The 17,500-nt window shown below is 45.9% G+C and overlaps 1 protein-coding gene across 1 annotated transcript in view; it reads right to left on the reverse strand.

Moving 5' to 3' along the window:
• Positions 1–4,218: 4,218 nt before the first annotated feature.
• The window catches only part of sugct (succinyl-CoA:glutarate-CoA transferase), a 90,259-nt gene continuing 76,977 nt past the window's right edge, over positions 4,219–17,500 (reverse strand). Inside the window, exons 13-14 of the mRNA XM_080489677.1 lie at positions 11,191–11,254; positions 4,219–4,853 (exon numbers count right to left, since the gene is read on the reverse strand). Coding sequence (XP_080345803.1) covers positions 4,690–4,853; positions 11,191–11,254 — 228 coding nt within the window. The 3' untranslated portion in view covers positions 4,219–4,689. The remainder of the gene's footprint in view (positions 4,854–11,190; positions 11,255–17,500) is intronic.

The raw sequence follows: 17,500 nt of genomic DNA on the forward strand, positions 1-17,500 counted from the left end.
AGAGAGTGAGAGAGAGCGAGCGAGAGAGATGAGAGAGAGAGAGAGAGAGAGAGAGAGAGCGAGAGAGAGCGAGAGAGCGAGAGAGAGAGAGAGAGAGAGAGAGAGGAGAGAGAGAGAGAGAGAGAGAGAGAGAGAGAGAGACGAGAGAGAGAGAGAGAGAGAGAGAGAGAGAGAGAGAGAGAGAGAGAGCTCCTTCTTCACCCATTAAAACAATAAAGCGACGCTGCAGCCTCTCACAGCCTCTCGTCTCGTCGGTGAAACACCAGAGAAGTTCTGGAATAAAGTAAATCCCTCTTCGCTCTTTGTTTTGGGCCCAAACTCTAACATGTCTGTTCATAGGTTCATGAATCTCTCTGCTCTCTGTGGGATTATTGAGCAGGATTAAGGATAAATTGTGATGCTAAAGCTGCGTTAGAATCTTCTTACCTGTTCTAATGGTTTTCCTGCTCTTCTTCTTCTTCTCCTGGTTTCCTGTTTTGTAAACAAAGTGTAGTGAATACTGCTGAATATTACCTGTTTCTAAATAACTCCATTGGATTGGATGTTAACAAAGAAGCAACTTTTAAAAATGCTCCGAATCCGTCTCCATGAAAACGTTACTGTGTGAAGCTGAAGCTTTCCCTGGAACGAAAACAAAAACTCTTGAACCGGAACTAGAGCGGCTGCAGACTGAGCTGATCTACTGACGGATTAATGCTGAGTTAATGTGTGAAAGCAATTCGCATTGTTCATGATTGTGTCTGTTTTTAATAATTGAAGAGGATTTGTGGATCAGCTCAGCCTTTAGCAGAGAGGAGGCCGAACACAGATTCTACGTGTTGATCAGACGTTTGGTGTCGCGAGTCTTCAACACGCAGCCTGAATGAAATAGAGCTGAAAGGAGAAATCAATTAAACTGAATTCAATAAATGAATAAACAAAGTGAAAACGAACAAAAAGGTTATTTAGTGTTTTTTAACTGTTTAATCACCAGAGAGAGAAGGTTTTCTGATCATCTTGATAAGGAACGACAGAAGGTCCACGTCTCCTTAATCCAGCCACGACGTCCTGAAGGTCAAACGAGACTAATTCATACTTTGGAACAAAGGTTCATGTCCTCACAGTCCAGGATCAGGGCATAATGGTCTCTTATCAAGCTTCTGGTCCCTACAAACCTTTACAACTCAGATTTGAAGGATTCATTCAGTTTCCCACCAGACTGATCTCAGGACGCGGATGGCGGCTCAGGAGCAAGGTGTTCTGGACGGCGAGTCCTGATGAATCATACCTGCACCTCCCTCCCTCCCTCTCCTCCTCCCCTCCCCTCCCTCTCTCACCTCCTCTCCCTCCCTCTTCCTCACCTCCCTCTCCTCACCTCCTCTCCTCCTCCCTCACCTCCCTCCCCTCCCTCCCTCAGAATCACCTCCCTGCCCTCCCTCCCCTCCCTCACCTCCCTCCCTCACCTCCCTCACCTCTCCTCCCCTCCCCTCCCTCCCCTCCCCTCCCTTCCCCTCACCTCCCCTCCTCTCTCACCTCCCTCCCCTCCCTCCCCTCACCTCACCTCCCTGCCCTCACCTCCCCTCCCCTCCTCACCTCCCTCCCCTCCCTCACCTCCTCCCCTCACCTCCCTCACCTCTCCTCCTCCCCTCCCCTCCCTCCCCTCCCCTCCCTTCCCCTCACCTCCCAAAACTCAAACAAACCCGTCAGCCTGTGTGTCCCTCTGCGGTCCGCCGCCGTCCAGATGCATGGAGTTCAGTAGAACTCGATAAACACGGTGCTGGTTGGAACGCCCCCCCCCCCCCCCCCCCCCCCCCCCGGTTGGAACGCCCCCCCACACAGGATTTTCTTCATCATTAATCAAACTGTCGTCCGGCCTCTCGGCCAAACTGCCACTTCAGCAACACACTCCGGGTTTCCCTGGTTTCATCCCGACAGCCCGGACCGACCTGATGAGATGGTGAAGTTCTGGGACGAGTCGTGATGCTTGTTTACATTTCCTCACAAGATCTGTGGCCGATGCTGAGAATCACTTGTTTAAATCTGCATTAATCTTATTTTCACATCAACAATCCCTCTATGTGACGAGAAACTGCAGTTTCTGGTGTATTTAAGAAGAAAGTTTTACTTTGTAAGACATTTTCTATGAAAAAGGAGACATTTCCTGTGAGACTGCAGTGGTCTAACAGTGTCCTCTGGAGACTATTGGTGTCTGAGTCCTTTCATGGTCCTTTGAATGAGCCAGAACATCACTTTCTGGTGGAACCACTGGCTCATTAGACACGTTGGACCGCTCTAGCTTTGGGTAAGACTGAGAACCGGAGGAACCGTTAGTATCCGTCGAGTTCGTTGGCTGTTAAATTGTGCGATGGACGCTCCCGCTGCCTTCGGGAAGTAAAATGAATGAAGTGGAGAGAATCAGGCTTCTGTTCGTTTATCCAGAGGGAAGGTGTCTCGGTGTGGACGTGGGAGACTGCAGACTCGATTCCTATTGGGTTGTTTGCAGTGATGCAGTGACTCCAGGAGAAGTCGGCTCTTTAAGAAAGGCTGTTTTAGAAACCGTGGCATGTAAGACTGTATTTAGTGACGTGTAATAATCAAACTTCAGCTTTTTATCAATAGTTTACCAGTGATTAGTATTAATCATAATGAGGAGGTGCTCACCACACAACGAGCTGTCAGTCGGTTGACTGTTAACCAACACTTCTCGTTAGCTCCTCTTGCTTTTCGAACGGTGAACATTATATTGGTTGCAGGTTAGAATCCGATGCTGCATCTTTGAACTCGTGCATGGACTCTTGATTGCAGCAGCCTGTTTCTGCTCTATTTCCTTCAGAACAAGTCTTAAATGTAGTTCTCAGTCAGATTCCGGAGCGTTCTTCACTGTGCTGACGATCCCGGGGAAACCATGTGGTCTGTGGTTTCTGTGTACAGATGAAATCCACATGAAGACGAACGTCTCGGTGGACATCCAAGACGTAAACGAGGGAGGCTAGCTATGAAGCTAATGCTTCTGCTGGCGTTATTTCATTCAGACTGTAGAGAACTACTTTCTTTCTGATGGAAACAAAGGCTAGAAGTCACATGACCAAGGTTTGTTCCAGTTCCATCAATATTTGACAATAAAGGCTTCAACAGACATTCATAGTTGCATTTCGATTAAAAGGCACAATTTTGTGTGTAAGTCAATAGAAGACGTTGGTCACAGTATACAGAACCCACTTCCTGAAGGTTCTCCAGCAGTACTACTCGTCCCCATACCTGGACTGACGTCCCAGAAGTGAAGACAGTCTGTCCTCTCTGTCCCTGGCTTGTTTCAGGTTTTAAAAAGTGTGTCGCTCCAACCAGCCAATCAGAGATCAAACCCTATATAGTGTCATCGGGGGTTTAGCCAATCCCAATCAAGGTAGGCCCTCCCTTTGACTCCTCCCACAATTAGGCAGCTCTGCTCTGGCACATGGCACCACGAGAGGAAGTACTTCCTCCTCTTCCCAAGATGGGCATGTGTGGGCGGAGCCAGTCCAGCTCACACAGACACAGCAGATTCTGAATGCAGCTCCTATGATCCAATATTCAAATGAGGAAAATCAAGGAGGAGCTAGAAACTTAGAATACTGAAGGTTTCTGGACCGACCAGACCAGGAGGAGGAGGAGGACAGGAGGAGGTGAACAGGAGGAGGAGGAGGTGAACAGGAGGAGGAGAACAGGAGGAGGAGGAGAACAGGAGGAGGAGGAGAACAGGAGGACGAGAACAGGAGGAGGAGAACAGGAGGAGGTGGAGAACAGGAGGAGGAGGTGAACAGGAGGAGGAGGAGGAGGAGGAGGAGGTGAACAGGAGGAGAACAGGAGGGGGAGGAGAACAGGAGGAGGAGGAGAACAGGAGGAGGTGGAGAACAGGAGGAGGAGGAGGAGGAGGAGGAGGAGGTGAACAGGACGAGAACAGGAGGTGGAGGAGAACAGGAGGAGGAGGAGAACAGGAGGAGGAGGAGGAGGTGAACAGGACGAGAACAGGAGGTGGAGGAGAACAGGAGGAACAGGATTAGGAGGAGAACAGGAGGAGGAGGAGAAACGATGGATGAAATGACCCCTCTAAACACGACAGTAGGTATGTGGTGCTGGTTGGGGTGAGGTAGAGTGTGTTAGTTTCTTGGTCTTGTTATTAATAGTAAATAAACTCATTTATGAGTGGCTGCGGCCAAATACCAAGAATCATGCTGCTGAAAAACAACAATAAAAGTGTCTGATCATCAGATTCTGACGTGCACATGATGGAAACACTTTATTCACGACCAGCTGCTCATAAAAAGTTACAACCAGAGTCATAAAAACATGTTTTTACAAGTGGTGGAGTGACAGTGGAGAGAGCGGGTCTTTAGGAAAATGAGTCGAGTGTTTGAACGAGTTCCATTGTAAATATTGCTTTTTGCAATAATTGTTTGTTGCTATAAAACTGATCGGAGTGTTTGATTTTATCCATGGTGATGAGTTTATTGTGATGAGAAATGTGATGTCATATAAGGAGTGATGTTCATAGTGCATATTGTGTAAAATACACATGTGAATTATGTAAATATTGTTATATCAAAGATCAGGAAAACAGGCTCATGGTGTGAACTGTAAAAAATGTCTGATTTGCAAAAATAAAAGAGGAGTGCAGTTTTTCGACGGATCAGCTGATTGAACCTGTTCTTCTCTGTTGTTGTTCTGAGCCAATCAGGACACTTGGTTCTGGGCCACCGCCCTGGACTCCAGCAGGGCGTGGATGGCGTCGTCGCTGTAGGCCAAGGTGTCCCGGAGCACCTGCACAGTGTGCTGACCAATGAGAGGAGGGGGCGTCGGCTCGCCGTGTGAGAAGCTGCTGAAACGAACGGCTGGACCTGAAAACAAACAAAACAACAAAATAGAAACAAAGAATGAAGCGATGATTGTTGCACTGAGCTGCTTGTGGTGGTAGTTTCTAGTGAAAAGACATTCCAGTGTGTTTCTGTTCACATTGTTTATCCATGTAAACTGAAGAAACTGCAGTACTTTTACTGCAACGCCGCGTCTCCTGCAGCTCGTTTCCGTTTACAAGACAAAGGTTCAAATGAAGATTCATTGTTTTGGTGTTTTCATTTCAGAAAAAATTCACATTGACACAGAAACATTTTGAAAACGATGTTTGTTTCCATGGAAACGGCAGAAATGGTGAAATGATGTATTTAACATGTTGGGCCACCAGTGGGCGCTGTTTGTTTTTGTAATGAAACCACACACACAGAGAATAAAACGCTATTAACATGAACACTGGGAGGACACAGACATTCTGCTGGACAGACCAAGTTGGATTGTTATTAATGTGACTGTCAAAATAAAAGTACCAAGTCCAGGAGAACATGGACTGAGAGTCATGACACTCTGGAGGAAACTTTGTTCTGATGGTCTCTACTGAGCATGTGCAGAACTACCAGTTTCTACGGTGTACAGCAGCAGAACTTTTAACCGTGGTGTTTTGCTCTCGTTTCCACGGAGATGGTGTTGGAGTGTTTTCAAAAAGTTCCACCTTGGAAGCTGTTTTCAGTGAATTCTTTGTCTTTTCTGTTTAAGAGGGAGCGAAGAACGGAGGGAACATAGAACGGAGGGAACATAGAACGGAGGGAACGTAGAACGGAGGGAGCGAAGAACGGAGGGAACGTAGAACGGAGGGAACGTAGAACGGAGGGAACGTAGAACGGAGGGAGCGAAGAACGGAGGGAACGAAGAACGAAGGGAACGTAGAACGGCGGGAACGAGGAACGGAGGGAGCGAAGAACGGAGGGAACAAACGCTTTATTTGGGGAACCTCATAACAATCAGCAGATTTTAAAGAACAGCACTAATGAGCCGAACTCTCACAGTGTGTGTGTGTGTGTGTGTGTGTGTGTGTGTGTGTGTGTGTGTGTGTGTGTGTGTGTGTGTGTGTGTGTGTGTGTGTGTGTGTGTGTGTGTGTGTGTGTGTGTGTTGGGTGTGTGCGTGAGTGTGTGTGTGTGTGTTTGTGTGTGTGTGTTGGGGGTGTGTGTGTGTGTGTGTGTGTGTGTGTGTGTGTGTGTGTGTGTGTGTGTGTGTGTGTGTGTGTGTGTGTGTGTGTTGGGGGTGTGTGTGTGTGTGTGTGTGTTGGGGGTGTCAGGGTAAATCATTAAGGAATAAGGTTACGTAATCATTTCATTCAACTGTCACATTTCTCTCTTTGTTTTCTATCGATGAGTTCCTGTCGGCACTAGAGTACTCACATGTAATCTTGTTTTTTATTAATCGCACAAAAAACTACACATTCGTTTAATTACACTTCCCGATAAATACATTTTTGCTTTTACACAGCAACGTTTTGAAAATGATGTGGTCGGTCGGTCGGTCGGTCGGTCGGTCGGTCGGTCGGTCGGTCGGTCGGTCGGTCGGTCGGTCGGTCGGTCGGTCGGTCGGTCGGTCGGTCGGCCGGTCGGTCGGTCGGTTGGCTGACTGATAATTCAGCTGATTAATTGACTGGCTGGTTGGCAGGTCAGTCGGTTTGTTGGCAAACTGGTCAGTTGGTTGGGTTGCTGGGTGGGTTGGTTGGTTGGTTGGTTGGTTGACAGACTGGTTGGTGGGTCGGACAGTCCGTTGACTAGCTGGATGGCCGACTGGTCAGTTGGCTGATTGATGGGTGGGTTGTCTTACTTGTCAGTCCGTCGGTCGGTTAGTTAAATATAGTTATGCACAGATAGTATTGGTAAACTGCTGATAGTCCTGGCTGGTTATGAATAGTTCTAATACAAGACCATCATTAGAGCAAGTTACTTGTAGAACTGGTTAGTTATTAGTATGATCATTGAGTTAATGATCATACTGCTTAATTAGAGAAAATCCTCATTACTGATAAGTGGTCATGGGAAATTACAGTAAATAGTAATTAATAACTTGTTGGATAGTTCTGAATAGGTGTCAGGTTAGCGCCACCCGCAGGACAAACTGTTTATCTCCTCTTCTTCATCACGTTTCAGTCGTTCAGCTATTTTAATTATATAACATCAGCTGTGGCCTCTATTAATGGACACACACTTCTGTTACTGTTTGTTCTCAGTTATTTCCTGGCTCGGAAAACAGAGCGCACACACACACACACACACACACACACACACACACACACACACACACACACACACACACACACACACACACACACACACACACACACACACACACACACACACACACACACACACACACACACACACACACACACACACACACACACACACACACACACACACACACAGAGGAATGCCATCAACAGGGTGGCCAATGAATGCTCTGAGCAGCACGTTTTCACACTCAATTAACCTCTGAGGGACAGCAGAGACACACACACGTATACATGCACACGCACACACACACACACACACACACACACACACACACACACACACACACACACACACACACACACACAGAACAGTTTCACACAAACATCCTGCACACAGAAAGTGCACACTCGCATACACTTGTGTCTGGTGTTGTTTACTAAACAGAGATGAACAGAAGAGTGCAGAGCAAAGAAAAGGATATTGTTAAGGCCGTGAATAGACTCACCACACACACACACACACACACACACACACACACACACACACACACACACACACACACACACACACACACACACACACACACACACACACACACACACACACACACACACACACACACACACACACACACACACACACACACACACACACACACACACACACACACACACACACACACACACAGACTCCTCTCACATTATGGTTTGGTGTAAATGACAAGAGGAAAGAAGATTACAGGACGAATGGAAACTCACAAGACGTCATATTTCGTGTGTGTGTGTGTGTGTGTGTGTGTGTGTGTGTGTGTGTGTGTGTGTGTGTGTGTGTGGTGTGACAGCACCAACCACCCGTTGGTGCTGTCAGTCACTGTCACTCTGTCTTTGTGTCTCTCTGAATGAAACCAGAGGCGTTGGACAGCTCCAGCTTCCCAGACTTGTTAAAGTGATTCTCAGACAGAAGAAAAAAAAGAAGAAGAAAACAAAGGATTTTACAAAATGTTACATATTTTTCCTCAATTGGCACAAGCTCCTTCTTAACATGTTAGTTGGCTCACTAGTTTCCCTCGTTAGAAAAGGAATCCTGAGATCGTGAGTGAAAAACCTGAAGAGGAGTTAGAAAGAGTGAATGAACTGATCCACAGTGAACATATCCATCCTTCTTCTTCTGTTTGGCCTCATGATGGCCGTGGAGAGAGCAGAGAAGTCCAGGCTCCCTGTCCACCGCAACAAAACTCATATCAGGCGCTTGTACCTGTGATCTCATTCTATCGGTCCTGAGCCAGAGTTTCTGAGGACAGGTGGGGGTGGGGATGTAGAGCGACCGGTAAACAGAGCTCTGCTTTATAGCTCAGCTCCTCTTCATCACGACGGTCCTACAGTACCTGCATTACTGCAGCCGCCTGTCTGAACCTGTGGTTGATCTCACCATCCCTCCTCCATCCCTCCTCCATCACTCCTCCATCACTCCTCCATCCCTCCTCCATCACTCCTCCATCCCTCCTCCACCCCTCCTCCATCACTCCTCCATCCCTCCTCCATCCCTCCTCCATCCCTCCTCCATCACTCCTCCATCCCTCCTCCACCCCTCCTCCATCACTCCTCCATCCCTCCACCATCCCTCCTCCACCCCTCCTCCATCCCTCCTCCATCACTCCTCCATCCCTCCTCCATCACTCCTCCATCCCTCCTCCACCCCTCCTCCATCACTCCTCCATCCCTCCACCATCCCTCCTCCACCCCTCCTCCATCACTCCTCCATCCCTCCACCATCCCTCCTCCATCACTCCTCCATCCCTCCACCATCCCTCCTCCATCCCTCCTCCACCCCTCCTCCATCACTCCTCCATCCCTCCACCATCCCTCCTCCACCCCTCCTCCATCACTCCTCCATCCCTCCACCATCCCTCCTCCATCACTCCTCCATCCCTCCACCATCCCTCCTCCATCACTCCTCCACCCCTCCTCCATCACTCCTCCATCCCTCCACCATCCCTCCTCCATCCCTCCTCCATCCCTCCTCCATCCCTCCTCCACCCCTCCTCCATCCCTCCTCCATCCCTCATCCATCCCTCCTGGCTGCTACTGGTCATGAGCACCACGGTTGTAGTATCGAGTAGTTCTGCACATGCTCAGTAGAGACAATAACAACAAAGTTTCCTCCAGAGTGTCATGACTCCCCGTCCATGTTCTCCGGGGACTTTTATTTTGACAGTCACCGTAATAACAGTCCAACTTGGTGGTCTGTCCAGCAGAATGTCTGTGTCCTCCTGTTGTTAATGTTTACAGTGTCTTGTTGTCTTTGTCCAATATTTGGTTTCGTTACAGAAACAAAGAACAGACCCAACATGTTAACATCAGTTTCAGTATTTCTGTCATTTGCATGCCGTTTAAACATTGTGTACACGTCAATGTTTTCAATAATATCTAAGTAAGGCCTCGTTCTTCTGTTTTATTTAAATCACAATAGGTAATTTTAGGGCCGGACGATCTGGCCTGCAAAAAAAAGAAAATTTTAGGATTTTTTAAAGAAAAATTCGAGGTTTGATTCGATTTCTTTTCTTAGTACACTTAAAGCAGACATCAGATATGTTGTCATAAGTGCAACTTTATTGCCGGTATGGTCTTCATCGCTAAAACGCATAGAAACAATCCCAAAATAAAAAGTGAATGTGGCTCCGTCGTTCAACAAATTCAAGCTTTAATCAGGTTTAAGCAAAGTCACAGCAAATGGTGGAACAGAATGCAAACAATGATGAAAAGCTGTGCGGATTTTCAAAATAAAAATCTTTTTTAGCTACAAATTCTATAAATCAATTAAATCGATTTATTGCCCAGCCCTACATCGGTCACGACAGGGAGATACCGTACCTTCTGGACCACAGTTACACTCTCTTGAGTCATTTGGCTGGCCCCTGTGACTTACATTAAACTACATTAAAAGCAACTTATATTTCAAATCATACTGGTACGTTACATCGGTGACCACTAGATGTCACTGCATGACAACAGAAAGCTGCTACAGTACCACAGATAAGCCATTATTGCTGTATTTTACTGAATGAGCAAGAAAAATGTCGTCAGAAAGAAAAAGCAACGCAGTAGAATTTGAAGACGAGAAACCAGAAGCAGAGTATTAGAACCAGAGTGTGAGAAAGAAGGTTATTAGGCTATCCTTGGTTATCCTTGGTTATCCTTGGTTATCCTTGGTTATCCTTGGTTATCCTTGTTAATCCCTTTCCTATTAACAACCGAGGATTGTTGAAGGTCCAGTTACTTCTGGACATGAAAAAACAACTGCTTGTGACCTGTGTCACATCTTTTGACAGATGCACTTCATAGTGATTTGCAGCTTATATTCTGGAAAATACAGCTCTTGAAAAATTCCCTGACTGAGATGATCAAGTGAAAATAAGCCACTGATGGCCGACTGAGCCGACCCAAGGGGGTTTTCTTACTTTACACAAAGAAGAGCAGGGAAAGGGAAAACAGTTCAAGTAAACTCTGTAATTGGAGTTTGGTTCAGAAGTCTCCATCGAGGAAACAGGCTGACGCCAAGCCGACACACACCGACCCGCCTGAGCTCGTTATGAATGTCTTCCTGCTGGGCCCGAGACCCACTCACAGGTTCCAAGACGGATTACACTGTAAATACGCCGAGGTGGACAAACAGCTTCCTCTTAGTGGAAACACGGTGAGATCCATCAAACCAGCCGAATCCCCGCGGACGAGCGCCTGTGTGTTTCTGCTGAGCGGAATCTTGTGGTTTTAATGAAAGTATTTGTTTGTGTGTCCGCGGGAAAAGTTCAGCGGAAGGTCTGTCCCAGCGGAGCGGCTTTCTGTGCGTGTCGGCAGGACATCCATAACTGCATCCCGATGCACGGGAGAAAAAAACCAACACTTCTAGGAAAAACTCCATTTAACAAGCTGGTGTCAAACACAGGGAGCTGAGGGTGAGGCAGAGGACAGCTGTGTGTGTGTGTGTGTGTGTGTGTGTGTGTGTGTGTGTGTGTGTGTGTGTGTGTGTGTGTGTGTGTGTGTGTGTGTGTGTGTGTGTGTGTGTGTGTGTGTGTGTGTGTGTGTGTGTGTGTGTGTGTGTGTGTGTGTGTGTGTGTGTGTGTGTGTGTGTGTGTACCAGGTACAGCGATGCGTCCTGCTGTTGGATGGTTCATCTCCTGGATAAGACCGTTGTGTTTCACCTGTAAACAAACAAACATTCAATTTAACTGTGGAAACGAATTTCTCCTCAAATCGTCACAGTTGGTTTTCATCAGAACCATAAATATTAGAAAGCAGGACCAAACGCTACGTCCTGGACCCGGGAAGCAGGATTAAGGCGCCTGCAGACTCCCATTTAGAACCCATAAGAACAAGAAGAAGTTCTGCTGTGTCGCCAGCCAGTTGGCTGAACAAAAGCTTTATCAGTAGGACAGTTCATACTCCGAGGAGAAGCTGTGGAACGCAGGCCACGCCCCCTCACACGTCTGTGAAGCGGCGTTTTAACTTTCAGACAGTTTATTTCTCACTTCAAATGTTTTCAGAAACACATTTCTCTGAACTGTTCCAGTAATAAAAGATAAAGTTTGTGTTGGTTGGTTTGAACTGCAGGAGCTGAGTGATGCGTTCAGGTGCATCACGTACATCCGCCCTCTGACATGTTAATGTCTCTCACAGTAGTGAAGCTACATGCTAAACAGGATTGAAATATGACTGACAGTCATTCGCGAGCTGGAACACGCATGCGTAGTTTCGGCAGTGCACCACCGACATACTTCGGCCCAGACGGTCGGAACATCGAACCAAAAATGACGTCATTTTGTACGGCAGGACGCCAGAGTGACCAACTTTCTTCTTGTTAATATGGAGTATGAATCGGCTTTTACACAACGTCACATTGGTTGTTTGTCTTTGTTGGAGCCTGAATAAAACCAGAAGACAACCATTCTTGACCTTTTGGGAGATTTCTAAGACTGGCATAGAGTAATCTCTTCTGTCATAGTACTTGTTGGTATCTGACCTGGTTGGTCTTGTCTGTTGTTGGTCTTTGATAAAAATGGTTGATAACAGTCTTGTCTCTTGTTTTATTTGTTTTATAATTGAATATCTTGTCCAAAGTGTCTCTATGACTGTTTGACTCTACTCGATGACTATTGTTGCTCTAGTTGGTCTTTGTAGGAGCCTGATTGAAATGAGCAGAAACAAACCTATCGTTTGTTCTGTCGACATGGTTCTGTGTAGTTTGGGCCACAAGTACTAAAAAGCTGTAGTAGAAATTATAAACCAACCACAACATTCCCATCCAACAGTGAGTTCTTATCAAGTAGAATCCTCTGGAGTATTTCTGCCACCAAACAACGACAAGTGGAAGTGGAAGAGGTCAGAGCGCCGACACGACGTCTCCAGTTAAAAGTGTCAGCCTGGAAGCTGCTAAATGTAGAGCTCCCAGAAAACATGATGGAGGATTACGTAAGGATCACACAGTAAAACGTGGGTCCTGACGTGGAGCGAGAAGAGGTGGAGGAGAACCAGTCACCGGAGGAAGTCATGCATGCAGCGCAGGAGAGGAACCACTCTGAAGAGAGCGCTGCAGCCTGTGTGCCGGGTTTCTGCCTCTCTGCCTGCTTCCTTACGTAACCCAAACATGGACGCCCAGAGGTGAACTGATGTTTCTCTCCACACACTGAAGGTCAGTGACCTCAGAACTCCTTTCATTTGCTTCTAGGTCTTTTTGTCTCTCGGTAACTCTTCTGGAAACTGTACGACCTGTAAATGCAGACTGACGTCACTCTGTGGGAGAGTTTTTAAACTTCTAACACACAAAAACAAGTCTACAAGTGTGAAACTACTGAAGTAATATCACACACACACTTCTGGCATATCAAGGAAACTCATTACAATAAACTTGGGAAAGAGGAGACGATATTTGCATGAATGTAGAAGAAGGAAAAAAATCTATTTTACTTTATGCCCGTACGAGAACAACAGTAAGAGGGCAGTTTGGAATCGATGTTTTCTGAGGCCTAAAAATGATAATGAGCATAAGTTCACGGCGTTCGATTCACCATCACATCGTGTTGAACGCCAGAGCTTTACCCTCAGTGTACACAACATTCCAAGTGAAAGCAAACTGGTTTTTGGGTTTTGGGTTCAGGAAAGTTTCGCCTTTAGACGGCCATGTTTGAAAATGATGTCCGTTTCCATGGAAACCGCAGAGACGCTGAAAACTGCAGTGCATGTCCTGCATGCTGGAGGAGGTTTGGCACTGTTGGTTGTTTTTGTAATAAAAACACACAAAGAACAAGCCGCTCTACTTATTAATATTACTTATTGAGTATATGCTACTAAACAGATATTCTCAGTTTGTACAGTGCTGATGGGCAATTACAGATTTTCAAATATTTGAATACTTTATTTTCTGTTTATGTTCATTTTAGAATAATAAGAAAGTCCATGTTGTGGATAAACTTAAAGATAACTAAGAACAAAAAGTAAAGTAACTTTTAGTTCTGCATTCATAAATGGGCCAAACTACGTCATCGCTACTGGAGCGAAGGAATAACGACGTAAAGTCAAACTAGATTCAGTGTGAAAACCGTCACACACCTCATATATTCCCATCCCCGACGCCTGAAGCCTCAGCCCTCTGCAGCAGCCAAAATAAAATACAGCAACTGCAAAGGAGGAAATTAAAAAATGAGCTTTTTTTTTTTTTTTAAATTAATAAATCTTAAAGTGGATCTCTGTTTGTCCTGGTTATCCTGACCTGCAGGTCTCAGAGACCTGGAAGTTTGAACAAGTGGTGACAGATTTAGACGAGTCTTCTATCAGGGGAGATGAAGGAGGAAGAAGGGGAGCGCTGGTGACGTGTCGCTGCCTCCTCTGATAACCAGGCCGGCGTGACGTTACAGATAAATCGTTTGAGATGAGAGAATGTGATGAAACGTGGAGAGCGTCGGGCGCTTCACAAAAACAGCCTGTCGACCTGGAAAGTGCGTTATTCAATACATTTCTAAAGGTCGAGTTGCTCGGGTTAGATTTATTATATGACGGAGCGGCGCTCTCCACCAAAGCATCAGATGAAACTTCAGCTATTTTCATCCAGCAGCTTCTCCAGTCTGATGCTTTGTTACTGACGGATGGAAACTAAACATCTTCATATTTGAAAGCCTCCAACAAAGTGGGTTGGGACTTCATTTTTCTCCTTTTCCAATAAGCAGAGTCGTCACAGGACTGAAACAATCTGGATAGATGATGAGGAAAAGAAATAGAAGAAGCAGACATTTGAGTGAAACGTGACAGACAAAGCCCTTGAATGTGGGCAAAGCAGTGATGACAGAGTGTGAACGTGTCATAAACAGGACTTCAACATGAGGGGAAGGCTTGAGAAGGGTCAAAACAGAGTCTAACAACATGTCAGAAACCAGACCACAACCAGGCTGGAACAGGAGCTAAAGATGAACCATGTCAGACATAAAGGCCAAACAGGGCCCAAACATGTCTGAGACTGGGTCGATACGTATCAGAAACAGGGTCTAAATGGGTCCTAAACGGGGGAAAGCAGGGCCCAAACACGTCTGGAACAGGGTCTGAACAGGGGCTTTTACACCAAAAACAACCAGGTGCTAGTCCAGGGGCTATTGCCAGTTGTTAACTGCCCACCGCCAAAGAGTGAGAGCCACGTCACCGCGTCACTCCAAAACCTGGTACGTCATAATAACCCCAAGCATTTCTGTGGCACATTTTTTAAGTTTATTCAGGAGGAGCTGCTCCACAGCCATGTCCCGTTGTATTCCCTGATACTCAGGTGTGGTCCAGGGCGCTCCATCGAGTTTGGACATCGCCTCTGCAGACCAAAGAGCCAGAAAACATTGTAATAATAATAATAATAATAATAATAATAATAATAATAATAATAATAATAATAACAATAATAATAATAATAACAGCAGCTGCTGGTTTGGGGGCGCTGTCGCCTGAAACAAACTCTGACCAGAGAGGAAGAGAAGAAGAAACACGGCTCATTGATTGGTGCGGTGGTGGCTAGGCTAGTTAGCTCGTGGCTAATGGGTAGCCACAAACATCCCCGATATCTTCAGCCCAGATATCAGAGTCTTCCTCACTACCTCTTCCTCTCTACTCCACAGCTGCCCGGGTGATATTTTCAACAGTTTTTCTTTCTGCGTCTGCTTCTTCTAATTCATGCGGTTCGCGTTGTTCCTTTCCTACCCAGAATGCATTGCGTCCCGTCCTCTCACCCCGCCTGCTAGAAAGATGGTTTATAAACGAACCCAGTTCGATGTTTTCAGGGGACCAGAGATCTTGTTCGCTCTGGTTCAGAGTTCTGGAGCGTTTTATCACCGTCCAAACGAAACAGTTTCCCCCTGAAGAGACTGAGGTCCAGAGTGTGAACACGCCCTCAGGAACATACTAACAACTATAACAAGAACAATGTCAGACATTGAGCCAAACATGTTAGAAACAAGGCAGAACGTTACAGAAGCTGTTATCGAGTTACATTCTTATATAGGTGCTTATTCACAAATATTACTACTTTACAGCCACTTATTCGTCTATCATGTTTGACTTAACAAATTCAACCGGCTGTTGTAACTGTTCAGTTGTAGGAAGGTCGACCATCAGACTGTTTGGATGTACCAGCGCCGACCGTGTGGATCTGAATGAGCAGGAAACAGGTGACATCAGACCAACAGATGGACGGAGGAAATCTCTACGGATCACATGGGAAGAGAAAAGGAATGGCATAAACCTGAGACTATAACTAACACACACACACACACACACACACACACACACACACACACACACACACACACACACACACACACACACACACACACACACACACACACACACACACACACACACACACACACACACACACACACACACACACACACACACTATCTCCAGGGGGGACGGTTTAATAAGAGCCAACCTCTGATCGATGGTTTTAATTTAAACATCAAACTGTGCAGGAAGTCAAGCACTGCTAAACGAATTACACTGTGTGTGTGTGTGTGTGTGTGTGTGTGTGTGTGTGTGTGTGTGTGTGTGTGTGTGTGTGTGTGTGTGTGTGTGTGTGTGTGTGTGTGTGTGTGTGTGTGTGTGTGTGTGTGTGTGTGTGTGTGTGTGTGTGTGTGTGTGTGTGTGTGTACACATACTCTTAATGAGAATGCAACACAAATATTTCAGGTCCTTTAATTTATTTATATTTCTTAAAGCGTGTCCGACGTTTGTGAGTCGTCGCTGTTAAATTAAGATAATTATCATTAAAAACGTCGCAGGAGTTTAACTTCAGGATGGATACGATTCCAGATGGGCAGGAAACAGTCGCCACCGATTTCCCTCGGTCTCGTCAGATGATGAATATTGGGAAAGGATCAGGTGAGGGTTGATTTGCATCGCCTGCAGTTCTCCAGAGTTCCTGCAGGTGTAGCTGTTTCTACTTCCTCTTTCCCTTCTTCTTTTCTTAGTCAGCGAAACCACATGAACCGACGAAGCCAGTTGAATAAAAGTACGTCTTTCAAAGTATATGACTCAACACTGAAAACACAACTTTTCCAATATGGCTCCCAAGCTGAAATCTTTTGAAAACATGCCGACTCTGTCTCCATGGAAACGGGGGAAACGTAACATTTAGAAAACACTCTGTCTCCATGGAAACGGGGGTGGGGGGACACGACTTTATGAAAATGCTCCATTTCCGTCGACGCAGCAACAGAAAAAAACCTGCAACTTTTTGACAACGCTCCGATTCCATGGATACGGGGAAGAATGTCACTTTTTCTAAATGTCTCCATGAAAAGCAGGAAAACACCATTTTTTGAAAACGCTCCAGCTCCGTGGAAACAAAGGGAACAACACACCTTTTAAGAAATACTGCTACTGCGAGTACACACCACAGCCGTAGAGAATAGTTCTTCTGCACATGCGAGTGGACAGACGACTAGAACAACACGAATGTCCGTGTTCTCCCGTTGTTCATGTTTACAGCGTATTGTTCTCAGCGTATTGTTCTCAGTGTATTGTTCTCAGCGTATTGTTTACAGCATATTGTTCTCAGCGTATTGTTTACAGCATATTGTTCTCAGCGTATTGTTCTCAGCGTATTGTTTACAGCATATTGTTCTCAGCGTATTGTTCTCAGCGTATTGTTCTCAGCGTATTGTTTACAGCGTATTGTTTACAGCGTATTGTTCTCAGTGTATTGTTTACAGCGTATTGTTTACAGCGTATTGTTCTCAGCGTATTGTTCTCAGCGTATTGTTTACAGCGTATTGTTCTCAGTGTATTGTTTACAGCGTATTGTTCTCAGCGTATTGTTCTCAGCGTATTGTTTACAGCGTATTGTTTACAGCGTATTGTTCTCAGTGTATTGTTTACAGCGTATTGTTTACAGCGTATTGTTCTCAGCGTATTGTTCT

Source organism: Lipophrys pholis (genome assembly GCF_963383615.2).
Source record: "Lipophrys pholis genome assembly, chromosome: 20".
Taxonomy (NCBI): domain Eukaryota; kingdom Metazoa; phylum Chordata; class Actinopteri; order Blenniiformes; family Blenniidae; genus Lipophrys; species Lipophrys pholis.